The following is a 17,797-nucleotide window of genomic DNA, read 5'->3' as shown; positions in this document are numbered from 1 at the left end:
ATAAATAAATGAACGCATTAGTATTTCAGATGGTGTTACGTAGCACGAAATATTCCTTACTGAGTTTTGAAGTTATAATTTTACATAGACCTCAGATCAGCCTCAGAAATCTCAGTAATAATGAAAATGTTGGCTTTGTATCAGACATTATTGATGACTTATTGAAATAACAACATTTCATGTTTGAGGTACTTTCATGTTCAATAATGTACTTTGGCAATATATTTGTTAGATAAATAATAAATACAAGTATACACAAGTATTAATAATCTGAACGCTAGTGTTCAGAGTGACGTCAGTTTTCAAGTTCACTGAAATTCTAGTGCATCTCAATGATTTCAAACTATGGCATTGTAATGACGTCATACGCACTTTGATACAAATTTATGACGCGATACTGATTATCCCACCATCAAATTGTACTTTTGTTGTAGAGGGCACCATTTGCAGCAAACTAATATTCTGGCAGTGCGTGCATATATACAAGGATTCTTTCATTCCAGAGATACGCCAAACGGCACTACACGTGATCACATGTCAGACATTTCCACTACCATTGCGTTTTCGTAACACGGAGGTACGCTGTTGTTACTTCCGTTTGGGCTGTCGGAATCTATGTCGTCATCATTGTCTTTTTCAATACCATCATGTTCATCACCGTCGTCCAAACCACGGAGTTTGATGTATGGTGCTGGGTGATTAACTGTATACCAACGCTATGGTACAAAGAAAGATAAATTTACAAATGTATTACAATACACTATAATAGAATATAACTTACATGCGTGGAACATTACGTAATATAATACAACCTAAGTTGTACTTACACTATAAGCCAGATTACAGTAGTATTGGCATACATAACATAATATGATATGAGATTATTGCGAGAGTATCGACCGACGCGCAGTGGAGGTCGATGCGACGGCGTACTGTCTGAATGCATACTTTGAGATATCCTCATAATAACCTTATTATTACACATTGTTTCCTTCCAAGGATACAACATAAGAATGCCGAAAGTTTAAAACAGAATCAGCGAACTTCTTTGTGTGGAGTCCGGTCAAACCCTGGTGGCAGCCATGTTTGTTTTTATTATTAGAGGACACTTACGCGCGTAATCATTCCATATTTTCCTAATAAGGTACAATGAAAATACCCCGTAAAATACCGCAAAATTACGGCACGCTGTAACTTATGGCGTTACGAACACAGATGTATAATAATGTAGGTTACATTTCGTATTTACCTCTTTCAAAGTTCCCGGTGTAACTATTAGAGAGTAGATAAAGTACGTAACTATCCAATGCATGGATGCTGCCGCCATCAGCCAGCCTAACACCTCGCCCCAAACTGGATATCTATAGTAGTCACCGTAATACATGCCATCCCACCCAACAAGGCTGAATACCTGGATGATCTGTGGGAGGTATGCAAAGTATAATGTTTAATATTGGGTAAGCATCTCAGAGCTCTTCTATTATATTAACAGAAAACTGTAAGCAAAATTACTAGTTTGACTTGTGGAGTTCGACAATGTAGCTGGGAAATTTCACATAATAATCGTCGCTTAGCACTTTCCGTGTAATCAAACAGTGCACAGTACACACGCGTTGTATGGGACTCGTATGCAAAGTGTGCGACACTGTAACTCAGACTAACGTAACGTTTAATTATTGATGTGGACTAGTATACTCACAATAAGTGTAACTGGTATAACAAAGGCCCAAGAGACAGCCCAAGCATAGCTCGGTTTACGTTGTAACATATCCGTCAATCCAAGCATAAATTTCTTGATGCCATAGAAATAGCATATAGCGATACACTCCCACATGGCCATCCATAATAGCACGTAACCAGCAGCACCCAATGTATTCATCAATTCGAAGAAATACATTCCTGCCTACAAAAAAGATGTAGGAAACGCTATTAAATTCATCCTTGTGTCGTGACACTGTGCTTGAACCGTGTAATCACGTGTTCATCTTATAGGAGTCGCTTGGCTTGTTATAGCAGAGCTCAGATAACTAATATATTGCAGATTTACGTTTGATCATTAGTTAGGACAATACAGTGACTAAGACGACATTTTATTTATTTGGTTTGGTTTTTTGGAAATATGACACATTCCAACAATACGGGCGATGGTTCTTTTGTCAAATACTATTATATCCATGGTTTGTCTAGTCGATAGTTTATATTTATAGGACTTAGATATACACAGTTACTTACATTGGTGCAACACGGCAATCCCAAGAGAAAATACACGAATGCTAATATAGCCAGACTCAGTGCTCGATTTGCCCTCAGATATTTGGGATATTCGTCAGCAAGTGCCGTATATAAACCTTCCACCACACAGAACTGAAAGTATAATAATATCAAGTGATACCATAGCACAGCACAGCTAATCCGTATGTCATATATGCAAGCATGACATCGGGTTAACTTATAAAGGAAACTAGTTTTGCATTCATTCTCTCTGTGTGTCTGCATGTCTGTCGGTCAACAAACAATACAAGTAAACAATTAAAATCAGATGATTGTGGAATCTAGAGCTAAGTGCGATTCATGACGTTGTTTATCACGTGTCATACCTGACTATCCATGCCCATAAGGAATAACATAAAAAAGAATAGCACTGCCCAGAAGTTGGCACCAGGCATTTCTGCTATGGCCGTTGGCACTGTTATGAAGGTTAAACCAGGACCTGAAATTTAACATGTAATAAAATTTAAATCAGTACAATCGGGAATGTAGTTAATGTCTCTTCGCTTGTTTGTAAAATTTGAGAAATTGACAAAAAAATTGAGAAATTGACATTAGACATTATTGAAGTTTATTTCACCCATTCATATATACTATATTCCTTTAGTAACTCAATTGCTACTCCGGGAGCATTAACTTGTTCCTTCCATTTAACTTCATGTGTCTCTTAAATCAAAAGTAGATAAGCGTTGACGTATAATTAGCAAATGTTTGCAATTCTTACCCGAATCAACAACTTCATCCACCTCAACACCCTGTACATATGCCATAAAACCAAGTGTGGCAAATATCATAAACCCACAATAAAAACTAGTTAAGCAGTTTACTACACAAACTATCGTTGAATCTCTGTAACAGAAATAACATTATTTTATAATTAACAGTGAATTGAATATTGTACATGCATGAGTGCATGACCTATCATGTGTCCAATTGTAATGTAAATTAGTTATATGACTAAATATATATATAATAATAATTACGAAGAACATTATTTCACATTCATTCGTTAGAAAGGCTGAGTTGAGCTATTGATTGCACTTACATGACTGTGTTATTGTGATATTTGTTATAGCTACCAAGTGATATAAGTGATGCGATACCAATTGCTAATGTGAACAGAATCTGTGATGCAGCATCCACCCATATCTGAAGAATAAACCATGGGTATATTATATACACGTGATGTTATAGAATAAACCATAATATGTATTTATATATATATATATTCTGGTGTTGTAGAATAAACCATAGAATATATATATTCTGGTGTTGTAGAATAAACCACAGAATATATATATTCTGGTGTTATAGAATAAACCATAGAATAGATATATTCTGGTGTTATAGAATAAACCATAGAATAGATATATTCTGGTGTTGTAGAATAAACCACAGAATAGATATATTCTGGTGCTATAGAATAAACCATAGAATATATATATTCTGGTGCTATAGAATAAACCATAGAATAGATATATTCTGGTGTTGTAGAATAAACCACAGAATAGATATATTCTGGTGCTATAGAATAAACCATAGAATAGATATATTCTGGTGTTATAGAATAAAACATAGAATAGATATATTCTGGTGTTATAGAATAAACCATAGAATATATATATTCTGGTGTTGTAGAATAAACCATAGAATATATATATTCTGGTGCTATAGAATAAACCATAGAATAGATATATCCTGGTGTTATAGAATAAACCATAGAATAGATATATTCTGGTGTTATAGAATAAACCATAGAATAGATATATTCTGGTGTTGTAGAATAAACCATAGAATAGATATATTCTGGTGTTATAGAATAAACCATAGAATAGATATCCTGGTGTTATAGAATAAACCATAGAATAGATATATTCTGGTGTTATAGAATAAACCATAGAATAGAGATATTCTGGTGTTGTAGAATAAACCATAGAATAGATATATTCTGGTGTTGTAGAATAAACCATAGAATAGATATATTCTGGTGTTATAGAATAAACCATAGAATAGATATATTCTGGTGTTATAGAATAAACCATAGAATAGATATAATCTGGTGCTATAGAATAAACCATAGAATAGATACATTCTGGTGTTGTAGAATAAACCATAGAATAGATATATTCTGGTGTTATAGAATAAAACATAGAATAGATATATTCTGGTGTTATAGAATAAACCATAGAATAGATATATTCTGGTGTTATAGAATAAACCATAGAATAGATATATTCTGGTGCTACAGAATAAACCATAGAATAGATATATTCTGGTGTTATAGAATAAAACACAGAATAGATATATTCTGGTGTTATAGAATAAACCATAGAATAGATATATTCTGGTGTTGTAGAATAAACCATAGAATAGATATATTCTGGTGTTATAGAATAAACCATAGAATAGATATAATCTGGTGCTATAGAATAAACCATAGAATATATATATTCTGGTGTTATAGAATAAACCATAGAATAGATATAATCTGGTGCTATAGAATAAACCATAGAATAGATATATTCTGGTGTTATAGAATAAACCATAGAATAGATATATTCTGGTGCTATAGAATAAACCATAGAGTAGATATATTCTGGTGTTATAGAATAAAACATAGAATAGATATATTCTGGTGTTATAGAATAAACCATAGAATAGATATATTCTGGTGTTATAGAATAAACCATCGAATAGATATATTCTGGTGTTATAGAATAAACCATAGAATAGATATATTCTGGTGTTATAGAATAAACCATAGAATAGATATATTCTGGTGCTATAGAATAAACCATAGAGTAGATATATTCTGGTGTTATAGAATAAAACATAGAATAGATATATTCTGGTGTTATAGAATAAACCATAGAATAGATATATTCTGGTGTTATAGAATAAACCATAGAATAGATATATCCTGGTGTTACAGAATAAACCATAGAATAGATATATTCTGGTGTTGTAGAATAAACCATAGAATAGATATATTCTGGTTTTGTAGAATAAAGCATAGAATAGATACATTCTGGTGTTATAGAATAAACCATAGAATAGATATATTCTGGTGTTATAGAATAAACCATAGAATAGATATATTCTGGTGTTATAGAATAAACCATAGAATAGATATATTCTGGTGTTATATAATAAACCACAGAATAGATATATTCTGGTGTTATAGAATAAACCACAGAATAGATATATTCTGGTGTTATAGAATAAACCATAGAATAGATATATTCTGGTGTTGTAGAATAAACCATAGAATAGATATATTCTGGTGTTATAGAATAAAACATAGAATAGATATATTCTGGTGTTATAGAATAAACCATAGAATAGATATATTCTGGTGTTATAGAATAAACCATAGAATAGATATATTCTGGTGCTACAGAATAAACCATAGAATAGATATATTCTGGTGTTATAGAATAAAACACAGAATAGATATATTCTGGTGTTATAGAATAAACCATAGAATAGATATATTCTGGTGTTGTAGAATAAACCATAGAATAGATATATTCTGGTGTTATAGAATAAACCATAGAATAGATATAATCTGGTGCTATAGAATAAACCATAGAATATATATATTCTGGTGTTATAGAATAAACCATAGAATAGATATAATCTGGTGCTATAGAATAAACCATAGAATAGATATATTCTGGTGTTATAGAATAAACCATAGAATAGATATATTCTGGTGCTATAGAATAAACCATAGAGTAGATATATTCTGGTGTTATAGAATAAAACATAGAATAGATATATTCTGGTGTTATAGAATAAACCATAGAATAGATATATTCTGGTGTTATAGAATAAACCATAGAATAGATATATTCTGGTGTTATAGAATAAACCATAGAATAGATATATTCTGGTGTTATAGAATAAACCATCGAATAGATATATTCTGGTGTTATAGAATAAACCATAGAATAGATATATTCTGGTGTTATAGAATAAACCATAGAATAGATATATTCTGGTGTTATAGAATAAACCATAGAATAGATATATTCTGGTGTTATAGAATAAACCATAGAATAGATATATTCTGGTGTTGTAGAATAAACCATAGAATAGATATATTCTGGTGTTGTAGAATAAACCATAGAATAGATATATTCTGGTTTTGTAGAATAAACCATAGAACAGATACATTCTGGTGTTATAGAATAAACCATAGAATAGATATATTCTGGTGTTATAGAATAAACCATAGAATAGATATATTCTGGTTTTGTAGAATAAAACATAGAATAGATATATTCTGGTGTTATATAATAAACCATAGAATAGATATATTCTGGTGTTATATAATAAACCACAGAATAGATATATTCTGGTGTTATAGAATAAACCACAGAATAGATATATTCTGGTGTTATAGAATAAACCACAGAATAGATATATTCTGGTGTTGTAGAATAAACCACAGAATAGATATATTCTGGTGTTATAGAATAAACCATAGAATAGATATATTCTGGTGTTATAGAATAAACCATAGAATAGATATATTCTGGTGTTGTAGAATAAACCATAGAATATATATATTCTGGTGTTATAGAATAAACCATAGAGTAGATATATTCTGGTGCTATAGAATAAACCATAGAATAGATATATTCTGGTGTTATAGAATAAACCATAGAATATATATATTCTGGTGTTATAGAATAAACCATAGAATAGATATATTCTGGTGTTATAGAATAAACCATAGAATATATATATTCTGGTGTTGTAGAATAAACCATAGAATAGATATATTCTGGTGTTGTAGAATAAACCATAGAGTAGATATATTCTGGTGCTATAGAATAAACCATAGAATAGATATATTCTGGTGTTGTAGAATAAACCATAGAGTAGATATATTCTGGTGCTATAGAATAAACCACAGAATAGATATATTCTGGTGTTATAGAATAAACCATAGAATATATATATTCTGGTGTTATAGAATAAACCATAGAATAGATATATTCTGGTGTTATAGAATAAACCATAGAATATATATATTCTGGTGTTGTAGAATAAACCATAGAATAGATATATTCTGGTGTTGTAGAATAAGCCACAGAATAGATATATTCTGGTGTTGTAGAATAAACCATAGAATATATATATTCTGGTGTTGTAGAATAAACCATAGAATAGATATATTCTGGTGTTATAGAATAAACCATAGAATAGATATATCCTGGTGTTATAGAATAAACCATAGAATATATATATTCTGGTGTTGTAGAATAAAACATAGAATAGATATATTCTGGTGTTATAGAATAAACCATAGAATAGATATATTCTGGTGTTATAGAATAAAACATAGAATAGATATATTCTGGTGTTATAGAATAAACCATAGAATAGATATATTCTGGTGTTATAGAATAAACCATTGAATAGATATAATCTGGTGTTATAGAATAAACCATCGAATAGATATATTCTGGTGCTATAGAATAAACCATAGAATATATTTATCTGGAGTTGAACAACATTTTTCGGAATCATAACGTATGATCTTCGATTAGTGAATCACGTTACTCACCTGTATTTCCAGTAATTTACTCCAGTCCGGAACAAGGTAATAATATATACCATCTGAAGCACCGGGTAAAGTAGCCGCACGTATCAACAGACACGTCATCACAACATATGGAAATGTAGTCGTAAACCAGACGATCTAATAAGTTAACACATAACATATGTTATGCAAATGAATTGATTTGCAGATGTATTTTAACCAATGTGTCGCCTTATCGTTATTCACTGTAATATCTCTCACTGTTTCAAATCCAAGTCCGGGAAACGAAGTATACATGTTACTATGTCGTATTTTAAACTGACAGCATTGGTTCATTTTCACAGGTCAAACTTTAATGAGGTGTTTCATATCAAAAGCTTATGTGGATGGCCATGGCAACAGTGCAATTGTAATGATGACGTAATGTGTACCGTTCATTCCACATTCTTGTACATGTTACATATGTATCAATCCTTAGTCACGTGATTGGATACACACAAACTGACGCCACAGCTCACCTTGCCTGTTGTCTTAACACCTTTGACGATACAAGCATAGCATATTATCCAGGAAACGAGTAAGGACGCCACCAGCGTCCAGACAAGAGAGCCAATCTCGTGAATGCCATCAGAAATCTGCAGAACAAAGTTACTGCAATAAAAAATAAATGTCATATGTTAACAATCGAGGTCATAGGTCATACGATACAAAATTGTAAATAGACAGACGTCAAGATGTGAGAATATATTAACCCAATCAAACAGATAAAATTCACACTTTAATCAAACCTTGGAGAGAAAACCATGTTCTATCAATAAATCTAATACAAATAGCATATTTCGTATTCACTAATATACCGCCCTCTTTAGTTCATCTTTCTTCAGTAACAAAACTGTACAATAATACCATAAACTAAATAAATTACACCCAGAAAATTGTCCGGCTATACTTGTAAACAAAATTCAGGCACACTAAATATTTAAAATATATCCATAAACAGCATCTGATATACCATGCCAATTCAAAATAATGTGGCGCTTCTAGGGCCGTTGGTGGATAAAAAGAAGTTGTTCGTCCATCAATAAAATTTAAATAAAATGTTTTATGGCATACAAATAAGTTCAGAGAGAATATTTTATTTCGTGAATTCTCTGCACACAGACACTTACTTCCAAAACTGTTCCGCAGGGGAGTCTGCATGCGCTATGTCTATCGTTATGTTGTTGTATTCTCCTGTTATAAACTGTGTCCCATTAGAAGTAGTGTTGTGTGTAGCGTAATCGTAGCACCAGATATCATTCCACCATCCGTCACAGATAGTCCAGGGTAATGTGGGAAAGAACGAACACACCAGGTAGATATTGACCCAGGCAATGATTATGATATAATAAATATTCAATATACAGGAGATTGTTGCTGATCCGTAACCAATGCCTACAGAAAATAAACACTTGTTAACATGTTTGGATCAAAGCAAATAATTACATTCATAATATTAACATAATTACGCTGGTCATTTTAGTTAATTAATTACATTACTTCATGATAAATACCTTTGAAACACGGAATAATTTCCCAAACAGTGATGCCTCCTTGTTGTAGATATTGACCAAGACTGATCTCCAGCATAAACATGGGTATTCCAAGTATCACCATAAACAGAAAGTATGGTATAAGAAAAGCACCTGTAACGTACAAATTATACAATATACGTTAGATGACAATCTTGTTTACAACTCTTGAGGTTGACCTGACCTCATGGCTTTGACCTTTAAAGGAATATATTCTGGCGTTGTTGAATCAAATCTTATCGAATTTGATATCATGGTGAAAAACAAAAATAACGTTGATGCGATCTTGATATTAGAGCGGTTAGAGTTGGTGATAGAGAATAGATAGTGCGATTTACATTTATTCAAATACGAACTGTGACGCATGAAATCACAGACCAATGTAAGATACAGGGAACGGTATGTGAGTTAAAACATGATGTTCAGTCCTTTCAAGCTTAGAAGTATGTTGTTTATATTTTCTTCCATTATCAGTAATTGGTAACGTTTGACACAATAAACTGCTGACCTCAAACGAATTAACTTAACTTTATATATATATATGTTGTTTATCAAATCACACTTTAAAAAATCAATTATGATTATCAATCATTTATTTAGTATACAAAAAAAGAATTGTTTTCTCACTGTTAACATTACAAGCGTAAACTAGTATTTGTCATTTTAACGCACCTTGGAGTTACATTGTTTTACTAAATCATGACGTCAGTGGTGTGATACTTTAACAAGGCGGCAATTTAACCACTTCTTTTTTTACTTTTTTTTACGCATATTATATTTGTGCTATTTATAAATTGTGTGCAAAGGGTATGAACCGGCATCGAATTAGCAGCTGATAACTGACTAGACGTTTTGGGGCAAACGGACTCTTACAAGACCCCGAACAAGTTCGTTAATTAACGATAGCCATATTAGTACTCTAATTATCATTATAATATAGTTGAATGTGCACGAGGCAAAGAGTTGTGTAGCTGTATATAACTTGTATAGATCAATGTGCACGAGGCAAAGAGTTGTGTAGCTGTATATAACTTGTATAGATCAATGTGCACGAGACAAAGAGTTGTGTAGCTGTATATAACTTGTATAGATCAATGTGCACGAGGCAAAGAGTTGTGTAGCTGTATATAACTTGTATAGATCAATGTGCACGAGGCAAAGAGTTGTGTAGCTGTATATAACTTGTATAGATCAATGTGCACGAGGCAAAGAGTTGTGTAGCTGTATATAACTTGTATAAATCAATGTGCACGAGACAAAGAGTTGTGTAGCTGTATATAACTTGCATAGATCAATGTGCACGAGACAAAGAGTTGTGTAGCTGTATATAACTTGTATAGATCAATGTGCACGAGACAAAGAGTTGTGTAGCTGTATATAACTTGTATAGATCAATGTGCACGGAGCAAAGAGTTGTGTAGCTGTATATAACTTGTATAGATCAATGTGCACGGAGCAAAGAGTTGTGTAGCTGTATATAACTTGTATAGATCAATGTGCACGAGGCAAAGAGTTGTGTAGCTGTATATAACTTGTATAGATCAATGTGCACGAGGCAAAGAGTTGTGTAGCTGTATATAACTTGTATAGATCAATGTGCACGAGGCAAAGAGTTGTGTAGCTGTATATAACTTGTATAGATCAATGTGCACGAGACAAAGAGTTGTGTAGCTGTATATAACTTGTATAGATCAATGTGCACGGAGCAAAGAGTTGTGTAGCTGTATATAACTTGTATAAATCAATGTGCACGAGACAAAGAGTTGTGTAGCTGTATATAACTTGTATAGATCAATGTGCACGAGACAAAGAGTTGTGTAGCTGTATATAACTTGTATAGATCAATGTGCACGGAGCAAAGAGTTGTGTAGCTGTATATAACTTGTATAGATCAATGTGCACGGAGCAAAGAGTTGTGTAGCTGTATATAACTTGTATAGATCAATGTGCACGAGACAAAGAGTTGTGTAGCTGTATATAACTTGTATAGATCAATGTGCACGGAGCAAAGAGTTGTGTAGCTGTATATAACTTGTATAAATCAATGTGCACGAGGCAAAGAGTTGTGTAGCTGTATATAACTTGTATAGATCAATGTGCACGAGGCAAAGAGTTGTGTAGCTGTATATAACTTGTATAGATCAATGTGCACGAGGCAAAGAGTTGTGTAGCTGTATATAACTTGTATAGATCAATGTGCACGAGACAAAGAGTTGTGTCGCTGTATATAACTTGTATAGATCAATGTGCACGGAGCAAAGAGTTGTGTAGCTGTATATAACTTGTATAAATCAATGTGCACGAGGCAAAGAGTTGTGTAGCTGTATATAACTTGTATAGATCAATGTGCACTAGGCAAAGAGTTGTGTAGCTGTATATAACTTTTATAGATCAATGGGCACGAGGCAAAGAGTTGTGTAACTGTATATAACTTGTAAACTGATATTGTATTAGCAACATTACATATTGTAAACCGCTATTGTAACTCAGAATTTTCTAATGCAATGACTGTGCAACGTCTCAAGTTAGATGACTTCAAGATTGAGTTCCTCCTGATGAAAAATTGGCCAAAGGAAAGGTACAATATCGACCACAGCGTGTGGAGCTTCTATAGACTGTGATACTATGGAATCCGGTGATCGAAAAATATACACCTTAGAACTAGAAGCTCGAAGCGTACAGTCTTTTGTACGACTGTAATTAGCATACGTTCAGTGTTGTGGACTCGCAATGCAACTGACTGATAATCTTTCAATTTTATCGTTTCTTCATGGTATATTCTTACTTCACAATTGTCCCAAAGTGCCTCTGAGATTCCAGTCTGACCAAAACTTTTTTCGTGCTGCTTTTATACTTTTATCAATCACCATGTTTTAAACTATAAGGTAAATATCATTTACCTGCTAGCATATGAGTTGGTAATTATGTTATTAAAGATAAGAGTTACACAAATTAATATGGCGGGCAGAATACATGACAATCTATGAGTGGGGTGATGGTTAGTGTGATATCACACTGGTTGACAATGTCATATTTATACAATACATTACTTATAACATCGTTTAAACGCCGGTTTATTACGTGTAATGCCAGAGTGGACAGACGCCGCATTGTTTATACTAACCACCCGATCCGATTAAATATGATGTTGTTAGAGGGTCCGGTCGCCGGTGACATCCCCTCAAATTACACTCACAATGCCACACCTGAGCAACTAAATCATCTGAGTCGTGTTCAGTCAGTTCGCCTAGAACGGCATTTCTCGACCAATTAGAATGTGTCTTATTAGATAATGGCATGTGACGCGAGTTACTGATCTTGTGAGGATTGGCAATGATTTGCAAAGATAGTAGCTGGCCAAAAAGTTAGATGCGATGTCATCGTCGACCTAAGCCTCAACAATGGTGACTGAAACATTTGTCATTTTCAATGACAAGTCTCCGTGCAGTATTTAATGACTGTTAACATTAGTGCCAAATAATTATTCACATACACATAAAACACGGTACAAACCGGAGAGGGCACTTTATTTGTATGATTCCTTCCTTTATTTTTCCTATGACATGTGTGCGTGATGTTACAATGAAATCGACCCAGGCATATCTGAGATACGTGAGAGGACGGCGCACGCATGGACTACCGGAAGTGAAATTATAAGTCCCCGTTTTCGGATTACGTTCGAATAAGGACTAATGGAAGATGGCTTTGTTATGGTCTTACTATAGAAAGGTTAGTAAGACACGAGGAAAAACCAGCTTGAGTTCAATGGCCAAGTACAGCATATAATCGTATTGCACATTTTTGTTGTCAATACATTTGTCAATAAAATCTTCATTATCACTTGAATACACAAAAATATAATGAATCTATAGCTAGATCAGAGGAAAATGCAAACTAATCATGTGGCAGTATGTATATTGTTCCTATTCGTACCATCGCTATCTTATCGCAAACACGTAGAATGGAAAAATCCCATCAACGCCTGTGTGCGTGGTTAATATCAACTCTGTTACTAAATCATCTTTCAGCTGACCCCCTAACCTCACAAATATTATTCGTATGTCTATACGAATCATTCATTTCATGAACGTTTGCTGTCATATATATTGAAATCATTTATAAGATTGTATGCAGTGTTTATTGTTGCCATAAATAATAATTGTGATAGGTTCGTATACGGTTTGAAACTCGTGTCCCCGGGTGTTGTAAAAAATTACCCCGCTCGATAAAATACTGATAACAGGTGTGAATTCAATGATTGCAGTACTTTCCTGGGTTTAACCGTTTTAAATATTCCGAGAGTCATTGTAACAAAAATGTGGCCTCATGGCTTGACACATTGTCATTTCACTGTCCTGTATCAAGTAATAACCGAATATTCCATTATTGCACATAAATATCATGTACATTTGTTGAAATAATCAACGAACTACGACATAGTTAATCGACAATAACCATAAAATGTTATAAAAGCACAGAAGTTTTAGCAGTACTTGGTTCAGGAACCTGAACTCATTCATTTTCTGTCAGACCACCTAAACTATGTAACACCGAGCCATATACTACTACTGAAGCATTTAATAATCAACGAGGGACTAATCTGCCAATCTAGGACAAATATTGGTTATTATTTGAAAGATTATCACACAACACCTTACAGGTCAGAGTTCACATCTTTCAAGTTGGCAGTGTGCGTGTTGCGGACGACATGACATTGACCATGGCGAAGTAGATTTGTACATTTCCAGTATACAGAATTCATTGATTCAATAACATTTTATCATGAGGACTTTGACACAGCATGTAGATTCGTTCTTTGAGCATGGAGAGCTATATTCAGTTTATATACAACATCTGTTCATATATACAATATTACAATATTACCTCAAGACTGGTTTTGACATATATATATATATATTCATTGATATTTACAACCTGTGGCGACACCCCAAATACCCACATAACCAATCACGGTGATTGTATGTATTTAGTGTAAATGGAAATTTCCACTGATATCTCAGATTGAATATCATTGTTGTATTATTTATTATTTGTTAAAACAGCTATTTATGAATATCGTTTTCATGCTGGGAGTAGTAAAGTAGAAGCTGTCATAAAAAAACTTATTTCAATAGAATTAAAACGTCTCATTGTAACACGTGTACACGCCTCTATATCAATGTGCCTTGGTTTGTCATGTTAAATGAATTACACGCGGCACATAACTGATATCTTAAGATTCACACAATAACTAACTCACTAATTAATTTACTAATTATTTAAGTAATTAGTCCTACTATACTCATGCCCCTCGCCATGCCAGTAATAATCAGCATAGCGACAACTCAGTTCACTCCTTTTGCTATGACTTTGTAACGAGGCCTTATTTGAAAGCATCAACTACCTCCCCTGTTTCATAGACCATACGGACCCCTAACGCATCACCTACCTCCTCCGTTTTTATAGACCATATATGGAAATCTCCAGATATTACCAATACCAACAGCATAACCAATACAAGCTAATATAAAATCTGCTTTACTGTCCCATCCTCCCCTATCGGGGTCTCGGTCGTCAATTTCGTCTTCTTTATCCTTTTCTCCTAGTTCACTGTCTTTATCTGTTTCCGATATGTTACCGTCTATGTGATTATCAGTATTCTGAACATCACCATCTGTGAACATGTTGTAATTCGTTTCCTCAATGTCTCCTTCCTCCTTAGGAATCTTCCCATTTACAATTGATATTTCACCTTTAGCCATGGTGTGGGATTCTCGGGTTTAGACGAAGGTTCGATGTGCTCTGCTCACTTGATCAATGCGTTCGAGGATAAAGATAATTATTAAATCCTAAGACGGTGGTAAATGCTGAAGATATTATAGCAATATATACATTAGAGCAAAAACAAAATACTCAACTCGGTGTCGATAGCAGAGTGATGGTAGGACGACTCTCAACTCGGTAAGCGATGTAGATAGCAGAGTGATGATAGGACGACAATTATCAATGTGTCTGTGACTAAATGTGAGCATGAGAACCCCGCCATTATTTCCAGCTTCCTCATTGGTTGTGTGTTTTTGGGTCATTCCACTTAAATCAGATAAGAACAATGAAGATATGGGCATTGATGGGACGGTAATGAAACGTATGTTATTATGATTGATAACAGTGAAAAGAATAAAACGAAAGATAAATAACAATCACAATATTGAGTTTGAAGAAATACTCTCTAATAAAATGTCTTTTGTTCTCAGAGTACTTTTCGCACATAAATATGAATAGTATCTGTGTTAACATCTATAGAGGCACGGTCAGATAGTGTAGTTAATAAGTAACGTGGGCAAGAGACTGGATTAAATACTCAGTCATCGATGGGTAATATATCATATGAAAATGATGCATATAGACACATACTTTGGCGAGTGGTTCGTCGAAAGGTTTGAATTATTTATTTATGTTTATTAAATATATATATATATATATAAATTGTGACAGTGATTTAGTTAAATACTACAATGAGTTATAATTCAATTGTGTCAACATCTATTACGAAGTATCAGCGCCAAGCGTGTTTGAAAATTACATACAATGTGTCTACTCGCAAAGACCACTGAATCAATAATAATTGTTAAGCTGTGACGTAGCATACTTTGGAAATGTCAGCTGTACTTGGAAGCCCCGAAGATGTCATGGTATAAAACGACCTTGCAAGACAGTGGTACATTGTTGCTATGAGTGCACACCGATAAGAGCACGTACTACTTGTCTGTCATTATGATATACTAGTATTCAGAGTGGAAATTTCCTTTACTATAGTCCATTGAAGATAGCCAATCGCCATTTCTCCAGGTGTGTACATACAAAGGTTACGAGGTCATCACAGTCACCATAGTCTGGTTCTTATATTAAAATATATACAACGTTTGTAGGATATGATACTCCAAACGATGAAACACATCCAGCGATTTTGTTTTTTTGTTTTCGTTTTTTTTTTTGAATTTAAAAAGTGTTATTATTTTATACCGAGTAAAACATAATTATATACACATACTATATATATTATGCAATATGTTAGTATACATGTTCTTTCGTTTTTAATTTTTCCGATTTTATTTTGTCGTTCGAAAACTGGGACAGCGTATTTCCCTTCAACAATGTTGCTAATATTACAAGAACGTTATCTCCACTCGAAGATCAACTAGAGTCAGTGCGGCATCCATGACAAAACTACAACAAATACATTTAAGGCAAACTTGTCACGTGGGAAGTAGTTTCTACAGTTATTACACAGCAGTATTATGTATTTGTAGAAGTATGAGTAAATATGAATGCAATACTACCTGCTTTACAACAGTGCTGCATACCTACATCAGGCTGCGTGATTGTATATATCCAAAGACTTTGGTAGTTTGACTCGAAAAAGATGTCTGCATTTACCGTTCTTTGGACCAGAACTCCGTCATTTGTTTTTCCGAAAATGTTGTAGCAAGAATTTTTAATTCCACATTGTCATTGTCATTGTTATGTACTCACACAAGTCATGGTCCATACATTATGATAATAATTATGTCTAAACATGGCGTTATAAAATTTGAGGGGTCGTTCTTTTCGTTCGTTCACATCCTAATAAAACGTTTATCTTGACTATCAATATATTATTTGACCTAGCTGAAATAACGTCGCTATATTTACCTGCCGGGAATACTGCAAAAAAGTGTTTTCGCTGAGAATGATGATGTTTCTTCGAAAATGTCACACTTTTGGAACTATGAAAACCAATTCAGATCAAACATTTTCAGATGTACACACATACACGGTTGCTAAACTGTGACACAGGTACCCATGGCGACCGTCAAATAGGCACGGTACAACCCTCCCAGGGGGCACTCAATGCAAATCATATTACGGGGGCGTGTCGCCCTTTGGGTAGTAATTTTTAGTTTGGTCTTGATGGGGTAAAGATTTACTTGCCTTTACGTCCAATATCAGGTTTGCCTGTCTAGGATGGGACCGGAAATGGGGGTGTGTTTTTTTTGTACGTTTATTGATGAGACCGGGTGATGAGTAGATTCAAGTGACAATTTAGTGACAATTTGGTCTCTGATGGAATATACAAAATCACTATTTGGTCTATAATGGGGTATGGTTTTTGAGGTGGAAATGGTTTACACTCTTACCAAACTGAAAGGCCAGTGGCCCCCCCCCCCCAGTGTACAACCAGTTATCCACGGAACATACATGTATTATAGTCTGTGTAAACATTGTGTATAAATCTAAAGAAACGAGTTTGGTACACAAAATGAACGGTCAGCAGTCAAACATTTGGTTCAAACTAGTTAGCCACCAAACAGTTCCATAGCCCTGGGTGGAGATGTTTGAGTTGGCAGCGGCGATTTAATGTAAA

The 17,797-nt window shown here is 33.8% G+C and overlaps 1 protein-coding gene across 1 annotated transcript; it reads right to left on the bottom strand.

Annotated features, from left to right (window-relative positions):
- Positions 1–530: 530 nt before the first annotated feature.
- LOC100367280 (sodium- and chloride-dependent GABA transporter 1-like) lies at positions 531–15,155 on the bottom strand. Its single transcript, XM_006821248.3, has 12 exons — positions 14,843–15,155; positions 9,376–9,507; positions 8,992–9,256; positions 8,341–8,473; positions 7,847–7,981; positions 3,314–3,417; positions 2,993–3,117; positions 2,598–2,710; positions 2,233–2,364; positions 1,700–1,903; positions 1,250–1,420; positions 531–716 (listed from the first exon to the last, which is right to left on the bottom strand). The coding sequence occupies exons 1-12, from the start codon at positions 15,153–15,155 to the stop codon at positions 531–533; spliced, it is 2,013 nt and encodes a 670-aa protein (XP_006821311.1).
- Positions 15,156–17,797: the final 2,642 nt, after the last annotated feature.

This window comes from Saccoglossus kowalevskii, chromosome 3, assembly GCF_978046115.1.
Source record: "Saccoglossus kowalevskii chromosome 3, keSacKowa6.1, whole genome shotgun sequence".
NCBI classification, from domain to species: Eukaryota; Metazoa; Hemichordata; class Enteropneusta; family Harrimaniidae; genus Saccoglossus; species Saccoglossus kowalevskii.
This window is presented reverse-complemented; position numbering and strand designations above follow the sequence as displayed.

Bases quoted from the DNA above. Each gene is read 5' to 3' on its own strand.
- LOC100367280 (XM_006821248.3), bottom strand. From the start codon at position 15,155: ATGGCTAAAGGTGAAATATCAATTGTAAATGGGAAGATTCCTAAGGAG. The intron at 9,257-9,375 runs GTATTTATCATG...TATTTTCTGTAG, and splicing joins AATTATTCCGTGTTTCAAAG to GCATTGGTTACGGATCAGCA. The intron at 3,118-3,313 runs GTAAGTGCAATC...TTTCTGTTACAG, and splicing joins TATCACAATAACACAGTCAT to AGATTCAACGATAGTTTGTG.